Raw genomic sequence first — 12,688 nt, 5'->3', positions numbered from 1 at the left:
GGGATACAGGTTCACGCATTGCCTCAGGAGTTGTGGCTACGTTTCAATCCCAGATGGAGATAGGCAAAGCAGTTTCCCTTAGGAAGGGTGGATGAAGGCAGGCAGCAGAGCTTGCAGAGATGAGTCAGCATGCAGCAGATGAGTCAGATTCAAGCCCTGTCCGGACTTGGTGAGCTTCCACTGGAATCTCTGGAATCATTTACACCAGCATTGCTGAGTGCAGGAGTTGGCTTTGCCACTGGGGAGCTCTTTTCTAGTAGGTCCATGGAGAGATTCAGAGGATGCAGGGTACACTCTGCACACCGCAGCTGCGCTTAACCCCAGCAGTGCCTGTCCTGTCAGGTGTTTCTGGCAGGACCATCATGTGTTTGCAGTCTTTCCTAGGAGTGCGGCAGGACCCTCGTGTCTGCGACAACCACTGCATTGGACCTCTTTTTGTAAGAGTCAGTCCGTGAGGTCTGTTGGTTACACACCCTTTGATGCTGAAAGCCTTGTTTCCACTAAATGCTAATGTTATGCTGTTTTCTCACCCTCCTTTTTTTCCCTCCTCCTCTTCAGCCGCTGTTGATTATTTGGCCAAGAATGTGAGTCTGTCTACACAGCGTAGGATGAAGCTGGGAGAACATTCAGCCGTTCTGGGCCTCCTACCAGTAGAGACAGGCCAAGCTTACTGAAGAGTCCGACTGTGCCAACAACCCACTCCAGCAACTTGGTACCACTGGAGAAAACACCACCAGCCTTCTAGGGATCTACATGTACCCCGGACCCTACTCCTTCCCAATTCCCTTCCACCTTGCACCAACTTGAGCTGTGAAGGAGATGGGAAAGAGGGGGAGAACTCTCTAAGTATCCGGCTCCTCCCAGAGCACTCTTCTCAGAGGCCAGCCTGGCCTCTGTGACCTGACTCCTCCTGTGGCCAGAGACAACAGGTTGGGTACATTTATTAACCCTGAGTTCATGCCCTCCCTCTAACCTACCTGGCCATGGCATTTTGCCCACACTTAAGGACTTTCCATTGATCTAGGTAGTTGGCATAGTCAAAACCAAACTGATGGTTTTTTCTTTGTAAAAAATGAAATGTTTCATTTTGTTTCCTTTTCTTTCCATTGCTGTAAATTTGGTGAATGTTGTATAGGAAGAAATAACCAACCTGATCATTAAGGGTGATATAATTCGGGACCACAGAAAACCTATGGACCAAATATAAGAACTTGTTTAAGAAAGAAAAAAACACAAAGACGAACAAAACCAGAAAAACATATATTAAAGTGACAGCAAATTTCCCCACCCCACTCTACCCTTCCGTTCTCACTGATGGCTTCCCAAAGCAGGGCCCAAGCAGGCCAGATTGCTGCTAAGCAGGGGCAGAATGTAAGTCCGTCCAGCCTGGGACCTTTGGAAAGTGTAAATGTAAATTGCTGCATGAGGACTGGAGATTATGGGCGCAGGCACGAGCAACATTTACTTTTCCTCTTAGGGACCAATTTAGACCTGATTATCACTGAAAAGACATGGGCATCAGACAGCAGCAGGAGATGTGATAGCGAACACTGGCCTTGCATGCACAGAGGAAGGGCGTCAGATACACCTGATGGTGTCAGAGCTTTTGCCCATCCAGTCGAGAAGGGCGAGGACTGTCAGTGGCCCTTCCTTCACTCAGTGGGAGAGACACTGGCCATGAGAGCAAAGACAAGAGAGGGAAGAGTCAGAGGTGCTGGTTAGCTGCCTGCTTGGAGGGGTCAGTATGCAAAGCCAGGTTCTTCTACGAGTAAAGGGCCACCTGAAAGAAAATGGTGCCTGTTCCGAAGGTGCTTTCCTGCAGCTGCCTCTCACTGAGGGGTGGATGTGGCCATGGAGTCAGAGGGGAGATGACCTGAAGCGTTTTTCTAGCAGCAGCTAGGAAGGAAAGGTGCTCTCAGCTGCAACATTGCACCTATTTGTACCGCAGGAAAGCATTTACCTTACCAACGGCATTCTTTAGCTGCCAGGAGAAATGCTTGCCCCTGTCCATCCTCCCGGTTCTTCCCCCACCCTTCTCATTTCATGTACTGTTCTGTACAACTCAATCTCTCAGTCCCTTCCCTCTGCTTTTCATTTTGGTGGTGGAGCCTCTCTCTCTCTAAGCCAGATCTTGTTCTCTGGATTTATCACCCCACTTTTCTGTAGCAGCCAGTGCTCTCGCTTTTGTATCGGCTCACAATTCTGCTCATCACACTGCTTGGATAAAAGCAGCCAACAATAAGAGGTTATTGCTAAGTCATGACCCACACGGGTTTTTAAATAGTTTCCCTTTTGCATGTGGTGATGATCCCTGATGATTCCTAAGCAGATGTCTAATATTATAGACTTTTTTCCCCTCACCTTCCTATGTTGAGAGGGCTCACTTCAAGAACGTGCTGAAGTTTGACCTGGAGAGAGCAAGGAAAGCTGACCCTGAGATAACCACCCCGATACACAGAATCTGTGCCAGCCGGTAGCTGATGTGTAAAGTCCAATGGCAACAGGCAGTACTTAAAATCATCTACAGACTGTTAGGGTTTATAACACGCTTACTATCTGATATGTCTACTTCAGGATAATGAATGTCTGCTTTTGACCACTGGTGACATCGGAGGACCACATGGTCGGATGAGTTCTGGTCTAGCATATGCTCCTAGGTTGTTAAAGGAGACACTTTTGACGTGCTCTCTTCTGTTGCTGCTGCTTCTTCCATTCTTCTCAAATAGTCTGATCTTGTTTTTGCAGCTGAAACAACATTTTTTCTGGGGACCTGTCCCCTGCCTTGCCCCAACATCATTTATCATGAACCACCAAGCTGCTTTCTCTCGAGCCATGTGGATGAGTACCTGTTCTGACCAAAGCAGAGTTGTGCTGCTTACGTTGCTCAGCATCCTATCAGAGCCACACACGGCTTTCATCAGCTTTGCTTTACGGCTGTGACAGAGCCTGCTCTACATTCCTAAAAGCATATTATTACACCAGCTTGGCTGCTCTGCCTCTCGCGTGCTCACATGCATGTTTCCATGCAGGAGCTCTTGTGCAGGGTGACACCTGCATCCAGAGGCTGTATTGCTGTCATTTATGCTCCAGAGATCCCAACTCAGCCTCTGCTTGTCCAGCTATACCACACGTAAAGCTTCCCTCTAGTTGTGAAAGACTTTCCTTGGATCACAAAGCTTTAAATCCCTTTTGAATTCCAGTCCTGGCTTAAATGTTATTCCCAACAATGGTAACCTTCAGCCACACCTGACCTGGAGGATCGAGGGTGTGAGCGAGGGTGTGAGCAAGGGTGTCTCTGCGGTGGATGCTGGTGTAGGGATTAATGACCGAAGCCCCTGTTTGAATTTGTTCCCGTGTCTTGATATCATTCTGAGCTGACTGCTAAAACAATAGAGCACATGATTTTCTTGCGTGCCACATTTAATAGTATTTAAGAGGCCAAATGCCAATAATTGCCCCATCTGGGAGCACCTTCAAATCTACAGCCTTGCCACTGCAAGAGGGAGTTTGTAGATGGCGACTGTTGGCCCTGTATCTTGCCAGATGGTTGCAATCCCTTGTTCTTTATACTGAAATCTCTGACCAAATGCATTCCTAGCTGCCTGCTAAACTAGAAGGAATGTTTCAGTTTGTCTTGAGGACTGCTTGTCCGCTGCTCCTGCTCGCAAAGCCCCGCTGGCTCTCTTCTCCCCGCCGTTACCTCTTCTCCCGTGCGTGCACACACGTCTCCCAAGCATCCCTCAACAGCGGACAGTTGGTCCGCGCTGCCAGCATGTTGTCTAGGAGGACTTCAGCTGAGCTCAGCGCAGAGTGCAGGACCCCAAAAGTAAAAAGTATTAAAAAGAGGGAGCACCATAGACACCTAATTGCCAATTACCTTCACCAGAAAGTCCGTGAACGTCCGGGCACTGCTGTAAATAGAGTTCTTAGAGGAATATGAAGAACGCCCCATGCTAGCGCAAATAGCTATTCTCTGACCTTTCCCTCGTGGTCGCACTTTGTACATTAGTTGGAAATTTGGTCATGTGCTGTATGTTTATAGAAAGTTGACATTTTTTTATACTAAAAACACAGTGAGTGCCGTGCTAGTTAAAAAAAAAAAAAAAAGGGGGAGGGGGGATGAACTGTAGAAATTTGCCTATCGTGTGTTTTCAAAATACATTCCAGAATCTTTGGGGTGGGATGGGTTTGATTTCAAGGTTTTTTTGGTTGCTTTGTTTTATTTTAAGGTACGTTCATGTATGAAAGTCCAAGTATTTTTTTGTTTTGTTTTGTTTTGTTTTATGGATTGCCAACCTCAGTTCTGCTGAAAAGAGACAAACTCAGGGGATGGGGTGGGACGGGGAGGGGGGGACAGAACAGAGGGAGGTGCCTTGAAGGCAAAACAAAACCGAGCATGGAAGAGTAGCAAACAGCAGCAGACAAAGCGTTGGACAGCGGGGCCCTGAAGAATGTGCGGTCGTGATCGCTCAAAGCAGACCAAACAGGGACTGAGCAGATACTCAACTATCAGTGACTCTGAGGGTGCCTGGGAATCCAAAAATCGTTCTGCACCTCATCCAAACAAACCACCAAGTGAAGGGACACACTCCAGAGACGTTCTCTCAGGTCGATGTTTCTTCCATGCCTGCAGACAAGAACTGACATCCTTGGGGGAAAGGAAAAATGCCGAGTGGATTTCTGTTACCTCCCCTCGCCCCTGCCTTCACCTCTCAGCGCCATCCTGAGACCACAAAATGGACATTTCCTCACTGTGTCCAGTAACTCAGCAGATTGGCTCCTGTCGCTCAGAGACTTTGTGTATTTAATGCTTCTAACCCATCATCCCTAACATTTCCATATACCCACCTGGGGAATATCTACATAGCACTATAGGACATTCCTTATTCCTAGTAACTGCGGATATGTTGCTTCTGTGTTTGACTCATAGCCATTTTGCTCCATGTGTATGCCTGCGTGTGAGTATGTGTGCGTGCGCCTGTGTGCCTGCGTGCGTGCGTGTGTATATATATAATCGCACCATAATTTATTCAGCTATATGGAGTAGTATAGTAGAAAGAGAAACTGGTATTTGCTTTAACTACCTGCTGCCTGTAGGTGTCTCTCTGTAACTCAGGCATAACTGTTATACATTAAAAAAAAAAAAGGATTAAAAGTGTCTTTGGGTGGCTTGTTTGCTTAACTGGCTCTGCAGTGTGCCAAGCGCAAGGGGAAAAGCTGGTGAATCAAAAATATTCACACATGCATACGAGCTACAGATGTTTTTGCTGAAAAGCAAAACCGTCTGCTTCATTCGTTGATGGAGACGTGGAAAAGCTACGTAAATAAATAAAACAGTTAATTTCACTGTGACTTTTCACAGGGGAAGAACAATTACCTGGCCTGTTCTAAACACAACCGTTTCTTTATGCATTCATTTGCAGCAGGCTATTGCACGGGCAGAGAAAGGCAGGCTGCGCAGGCCAGGGTGGGATGGGCTGCCGTGTTACCTCCGAGCTCTGCAGGCACCTGGCTTTCGTTAAAGGCTGAAGCACAGCATCAAGAAGCGGAAAAATATTTTGAAACTCTACAGAGAAATACATGGCTTGGGGCTTCGGCAATCAGTAATAAAGCATTTTGCCTTTAAACAAAGCACTGAATTCAAAAGCCGTTCCCATCTGAAGACGTTTTGGCTCTCTGTAAAATAAGTTGATCTTCATCCAAGTCATGCCGGACGAATATCCGCATGCAGAATCTAGCCTAATTGTTCAATGGTTTGGCTTCTTTTTTTTCCTGGTTGTCTCTCAACAGGGGGATCAGTCCACAGGAGCTAACTGGCTTCCCAAACCCAGATGAGATCACTGATAGATAAGACATAGCAACCGTGTGAGGAGATGTCACTCTCACGTGTTTGTCTTTTGTGAGAAAAAGAGGCAGCAATCTGCCAGCCTAGAGTCTCCCACCGGCACGGGAAGGCTCAGCCCAGCCTGGAGTCTCCCACCGGCACGGGAAGGCTCAGCCCAGCCTGGAGTCTCCCACCGGCACGGGAAGGCTCAGCCCAGCCTGGAGTCTCCCACCGGCACGGGAAGGCTCAGCAAAGGACCAAGGGCTTTAGTGCTTGCAAACTCTGCCAGCACCTGCGTTCCTCGCCTTACGTGCACGCCGCCAGTCATGGCTAGCTTCAGAGTTGGTCCCTTATCAAGCACTCGCTGGCATCCTTTCTTAACTCTATCCCGCTCCCCCTGGTACCTATGTCTTTGAGGAAATACTGAGCCAGTGCCCGGAGCCCAGGGTTTAGGCAGAGACCTTCACTGGAAGTTGTGCAGTGTCGTGTGCATTTCCCTGGCCACAGCGGGACTCTGAAGCTGTTCTTTGTGCTTGGCCAAGCTTCAGGTTAGCTGTGATATAGAAACCCTGGTAGCAGCTTTCCTTTCTGTCAGGGTGAGGGGAAGCGTTTTTGCTGAGAAAATCAGCCTCCCTCACTGAGACAGAAAAGCCTCCTCCAGTCCTAGAAAAATTAACGTTGGGCAGTGGAGCCCATCCTAGTGCAGGTAAAGCATGGGTGTGACTCCACTCCACGCCTGTTCCCGCTGCCCGGATAATTCACATTTGGGAAGAAAATGGGAAAATGGGGGACACATGAGCCAAGGGCTGGCCACCCCAGCAGATGGACTTGCAGCGGGGCTGGGGGGTGCCCGGCCCAGGGCTGGGGCAGCTCTGGGCTGCACAGGCTGAAGTTTTGGTGGAATCTGAGGGCCTTGATGGAGACTCCTGGAAAATATTACAGGTCTGCAAATGGGGAAAAGGCTGGAAACAACTGCTCTTGCATGATGCCAAGGGCACCGTGCTGTCAGAAATCCCCTTTTTTTGTGATAATTATGAAAGGGAGAGGCTCGCCTTTGTGTGAGAACCGTAGCTGACTTCAGCCATTAGAGCAGGAGCGTTAGTCCCAGCTTCCTAGCTGCATCCTAGGGGAATTATATTTGGCGTCTTCAAATTTTACCCCCATCAAAACCCCCCTTCCCACCTTAGATCTGTACTCACAAGTAGCACTTGATTTCCACCCCCGAGCTGGCATGTTTTGGTGGTGGCCAAGCCAGCCACACTGTGCGTTCACAAGCAGAGGGGCTTGTAGAAGAAGGGGCCGTCATTTTCCAGGAGCCCTAAAACATGACAACATTATTTCTAGCCACGTCCCTGTTTTTAAATCTGTGCTGGCCTGCTGCTGAAAAGTAACAGCTTTGTGCTTCCTCGCCAGCCCTCCCAGAAATGACTTTGCTCCAGCAATGGTCACGTTCAGGCTCCGTTGCTGCCAGCCCTGGAGTTGCAAGCGTTTCAACACTGCCCTCAACTGTTCCCTGAGCTCCTCGTCCTCTCTCCTAATGACTCAAACCTTATCTGAGGAGCGCAGGATATTTCCCAGGTCTTGCCAGAGTTGATCCGTTGCCCTCTGAAAGACATCAAGGGCGCAAGCGAGCCCACAAGGGAGCTGCTCAGGCCGATACAGCTCCCGCTACAAGTATCACCAGTCAATTATGGCTGTAAGCTGTCGTCAACTTTAATCTGCCGATAAGCTGGCGATAAATCAAATTCAAGTCAGTTTGACACCAGCCGCTAACTTTTGCAAAGGCGTCGCATCCTGCAGGCAGGGGACGAGGTGCCGACCCCGGTCACTGTGTCGTGTCTGTGTTGGTCCTGTGTCGTTGGACTTGACCCGAGGTTCTTGAGCTTGGCATGAGAGGGGCTGTTCGTGCGCTCTGATGGACTCTGTGTGCCTTTCCCGCTCTGCTTATTAGTTCAGTTTTGATTTTTTTTATTTGGGTTTCATATGTACTCCCTCCAGCTTCCAGCAAACGCCTCCGCAGCCCTCTGCCACCCGAGCCATCACCCGCAGCCTTCCCTTATCCCCCCAGCTGCGTATCCCCCTGGAGCTGTGCAGTCAGCGCTGGCAGCTGGAGAAAGCACAGGACAGTGCAACTCCAAGCGAGCGGAGACACAGAGCACATATATACATGCATATATATATATATCTCAATGCTATGTAGGTTTGGCAGCGTAACTAGCGCTTTTCTTTTTAATTACTCAAAAAAAAAAATTGAATGTATTTACATTCTTTCCTGGACATTCTCACAAATATTTTTCTCAGAGGAAATATGAGGAATAGCTAAAAATATTTTAAATGTTGAGTTTTTTTCCATTTTTCTGTTTCTTTTTCATTTTATAAGGCTTGCAAGAAAAGAGGGGAACAACCTGGAAGGGAAGCAAAACATTTTTGCCTTTCTAACCTGAGATTTAAAACATCTTCTTTTAGCTAAAACTAAAGAAACCAAAAATGTTCTTCCTTTCTCTTTATTCAAAACTGAATAATCAAAATAATTTGGAAAAGGTCCTCATTATAAACCCAAAATGTTCTGGAACAAGTTCTTTAAACCAGCTTTAATCTTTCCTCTTTCCCGCCACGTTGCCTTCTCAGCATCTCTGTAACATAGCAGTTTCAAAAGCTGTTTTACAGGCGGATGAAGGCTGAGTGACTTATGCAGGGTCATGCTGGCTTAAGTGTCTGAACCTGGTTCGTGTCTCAACTGACCAGTCCCCAAATCTCAGTTGTGGTGTGATAAAGATTAGCGAGAAGGGAGGCAGAAAGCCTAGTGCTGTGAGGTGTGAATGCTCTCAGAGGTTTGGTGGGGTTTAGTATTCTGCCTAGTATTTTTTTTTTCATATTTAAGCTGAAAATAGGTTCTGAAAGTCTGATACAGGGACCGTGAAAGTGTGCAGGTGATGCCTAATTTAGGAAAGTCCCAAGGAAGGCGTGCCCAGCACCTTGCTCTCTATCTTACTCTCCAAACATCAATCCCTCCTCTTTAAAGCCACGCACCAAGACTTTTAGAACTTGCTTGGGATTTTTGCTCGGCTCCGAATGGCGTGGCCAGCTTGCTTCTTTGCAGAGCACCCATCCTGTGCACATGAGGCCCTGCTTACAGCAGGAACTCCCTGGCAAATGTCAGCCTTTCCCCTCTGACTCTAATGCTGCTCTAAGTCCCTGGTGAAATGAATTCAGATGTTTTATGTACAGAGATGCAACCTGTTGGACAGCAAGGCAGAGGGGGCGATGAGTGCATCAACACGTCTTTTTTGAGGAGGACAATTCCCCTGTGCTCTCTATGCTATACCTGCTTCTTTCCAGCTCTGTCACTTTTTGTGAGCAGTGCCTCCTGCCTCAGACGCAGTGTCCACCTTGTATTTTGGCTACAGGTATTTTAGCTATTTACACCTGCTAAACCTCTCTGATGAACTGGGGAGATTACGAACGAAGCTGCAAAAGGAGTAACCGCAGAAATCCTGAGAGACCCACGCGTGCACGTGAAGCACGCCTAACCATATGCATCCCTGCAGGAACTGTCGTGCTAACAGAATTTTGGTACCCTCCTTTCCAAGTCTTAATCCTCGAGGGATGTTTGCCTGGCTCAGAGGTCAGACCCATCTCGTGACCTGTGTTTAGATCCGTTGTTGCTCGTCTCAGTGGTTACAGCCACTGTCAGACAGCGACTGTGCCGGCAAATTTGGCTCAGCAGCCTTTAGCTTTGCAGCATTTCATGAGCAATTTCTTTTCAGAATAGGTGTAGAGAAGTTTATTATAATAGGCTGTGGACCTGCATAAAATCAGGGTATTCTGAGCTGGGAGAGGTATATGAAAGGGAATTAAATGACTGAAAAAGGATTTCCTTGTGAGGCCGATTTCTTTCTTTTTTAAGGATTAATATAATGAATATCCTGTCCCGGGCAGGCCACGTTCTCACCTGGTGCAAACCAGCCCAGAATTTTAACTGGTTGTGCTGATTTACAGTAGCCAGCGAGCTCATCCTGCATTCCTCTAATGCTCCTATCAGTCCATCCCCTAATGCTGTGCACCCTTGGGCCAGTATTTGCAACGTTTCTACTCCAAGCTGACTTTTTTTTCCGGTAGTTTTCCCAGAATAGCTGTGTGCTGGGAGATGGGATGTCCTCAGCTCCTTGGCCAAAGCAGGAGGGGAAGGCGAGGAGGCTGAGATGCCCGCGCATCCATCTCCCCCTTCCCAGGAAAAGTCAGCCTAGGGGCAAAGGATTGCTCTCCGTGGGTGCAGCAGAGCCCGCTGAGGGTGCGCAGCAGGGCAGCTGTGATTCCCTCTATCAAAGTTCCCTCTTGCAAAACAGCAAGGAAGCTCAAATATGCAGTGAGCACGACAGAAGACAGGAGATGGGGAGATCCAGCCTTTTACTGGTGCTTCAGGGGACCTCAGACACCGTAGTTAACTTCTCAGACCCTATCTCCCCTCCAGCAGACTCTGGGCATCCCTACATCACACCGGGAATCAAACCAGACATCAGGAGAGACAAGGCTGCAATTCACTGTAAGAATGGGATGTGTCACAATATAAAATATTGGGGCTTTCTAAGCCAAGGGCTGGAAACAAAGTGATTTTCTACCTCCCTTCCACCAGGGTCCCAAATCTCCAAAACACCGAAGTGGCTTAAATCTCTCCCTTAGGTCAGTGCGAGTCTCTCCCTGCCCCTGCCTGCCCATGCCATCCTTTGGGGCTGACTTTTATTTACACAAAACCTCACCCCTCATCTTATTGCCTTCCTTTATCTTGTCCTCTCCCTTCTCTCGTCCCTTATTCCCCAGCAATAGGCAACCTCGAGGTGACTTGCTTAGAAATAAATAAATGAAGAGGAATCCTGAATGCTTTCTGCACGTCCCTCGCCCTATTCCACACAGAATTGTCTTTTGTATATACCCAGGCTAATTATTATTAATAGTAGATATGGGTTTATTTCAACTGGAAAAAAAAAAGACTGAGGGGGAAGGGGAGGGAGGATGAGAATGGGAGGGAAGAGGGGAAAAATAGAAAAAAAAGAGAGAGAAGAAACACACAAGAAACTGTTCACATTTCCCAAGACGTCGACAAAGCTTTTATGAATATAACTGGATTTGTAACAAGCATTGCAGCTGCATATAAGGCATTCAGACATGGAGACAATTTTACTAGATAATAGACTATCACGCAGGATACAATTTAAATTAAAAAATGCAATTTTCACCTTGAAATGAACAAATGATTACAATTTCTATACAAATTAAGGCATTCAGGCTCTCTTTCAGTAGTGGCATCAGTCCATGAAATATGACATAATTACCATGAAATACATTTTCAAATATTTTGATTTTTGTCCGCCGCTTTTAAAAAACATAGCCCCAGCTTCTGTGTGCATGTGTGTGTGTGTGCGCGTGTGTATGTGCGTGGGGGGGAGAGCAGCTCGCATTATCCCACCTTCTGGGGAAAAACACATTAAAAAGAAAAGAAAAACTACCCAAAGATTAAGCTTCCCCCCCTCTCCCTCCTTCTCACTCCCCCTCCTCTTGACTTGCGAGATAAAATTGAAAAAAAAATCAGACAGAAAGAAAAGGAACGCAAGCGAAAGGCTCTAAAGCCTCCAGATTTATCTAAATTACTACGCTTATCTGCAAAAATCACATCTGCTGGTTATCTACTAGCTCCGCAGATCTCCTGGCCCCCCTCCCCTTTCTCCCTTAAAATGATGGTTTTTATTCCTCTCTTTTATTTTTTAATTATTTTTCCATTATGTTCTCTTTTTATAGCTGGAGACACAAGGCAAATCAGAGAAATTGTGACCCACGCGCTTGCCCGTGGAGGGGGAGGGAGAAGGAAAGAAATAACGAGGGGGAAGTTTGCAGGAGTAGGTGGGCTTCGGGGGGGAGAGGAGGGTGGGCGAGAGCGGCCCCGATGCCTGCCTGGCTGCAAGGAGCCTTTGCAAAGGAGCGGTGCCAAATGCTCCGCTGCTTTCCTTCAACTTGGTTTACCCAGGTTGGATACTTTTTGTGCCAAGGTGATGCCATGATTTCTCCCCCCACCCCTGCTGTTCAAGAAAACCCACTGTGGGGACCAGAATAGGAGCTGGACACCCAGCCCTGAAACCTTAGGACAAATATTTGGGGTAAAATTTCATACTTAAGTAGCTAAAGGTAGGGTGCCTCTACCGAGATTTCACCGACCCGTCCTGATGTACAGCGATGCTGACTGCTGGAGGGTTGCAGCATCACACCTGGACACCCACTGATGGTCTGCGGGGTGGGTGTTGGGCTGGAACTGGTCTCAAGCCCTGTCCTCCTGCCTAACCTGCACTCTTATTTGGCTTATACCTAAATTAAAAGCCATTAGCGTATCCAGAGAATGAGCTGTGCCTGCAAATGAGTGATGTTGGGTGCTTTGGTAGCTCTGGATCAGACTGGTCCTTTTTTAATTCCTCTATAAAATGTGTCATAGGAGTATTTTACCAGGTGGGTGTGTGCTGTGGGTAAATTGCTACCTAGGATGCAACCGACTGTCTTTAGGTGGTAAATGTATAATATGTGGATGCATGTTCTGTAGCGGAGAAGGGCGGCGGAGTCCTTTAGGAAGGTCCTTGCAGCCTGCTGATGGGAACACCTGTATTGTGCAGGTGAAAGTCATTGTCGTTAAGCCCAAAGGTTTGGCACCACTGTCTGTTGGCTGAGGAGGGGTGAGAGTCTGGTCCTGTGTTGGAAGAGCCATCATCAGGTCTGCAGTATTTATCAAAAATGCCCTGAAATTATCATATGATCGATAGAGGTGCATTATTTTCCTGATGTATTGTGGATATTGGGGTAACAAGCTGGGAAGATGGGGCTGGG

The 12,688-nt window shown here is 47.6% G+C and overlaps 1 protein-coding gene across 1 annotated transcript in view; it reads left to right on the top strand.

Moving 5' to 3' along the window:
* The window catches only part of PAX7 (paired box 7), a 102,262-nt gene extending 101,588 nt beyond the window's left edge, over positions 1-674 (top strand). The window contains exon 8 of the mRNA XM_035901890.1: positions 559-674. Within this exon, the coding sequence (XP_035757783.1) occupies positions 559-674 (116 nt within the window). The remainder of the gene's footprint in view (positions 1-558) is intronic.
* Positions 675-12,688: the final 12,014 nt, after the last annotated feature.

Source organism: Egretta garzetta, unplaced genomic scaffold (genome assembly GCF_000687185.1).
Source record: "Egretta garzetta isolate BGI_Z169 unplaced genomic scaffold, ASM68718v1 scaffold69, whole genome shotgun sequence".
Lineage (NCBI taxonomy): Eukaryota > Metazoa > Chordata > Aves > Pelecaniformes > Ardeidae > Egretta > Egretta garzetta.
Note: the sequence above shows the minus strand (reverse complement) of the source record. Positions and strands in the feature narration are given on the sequence as shown.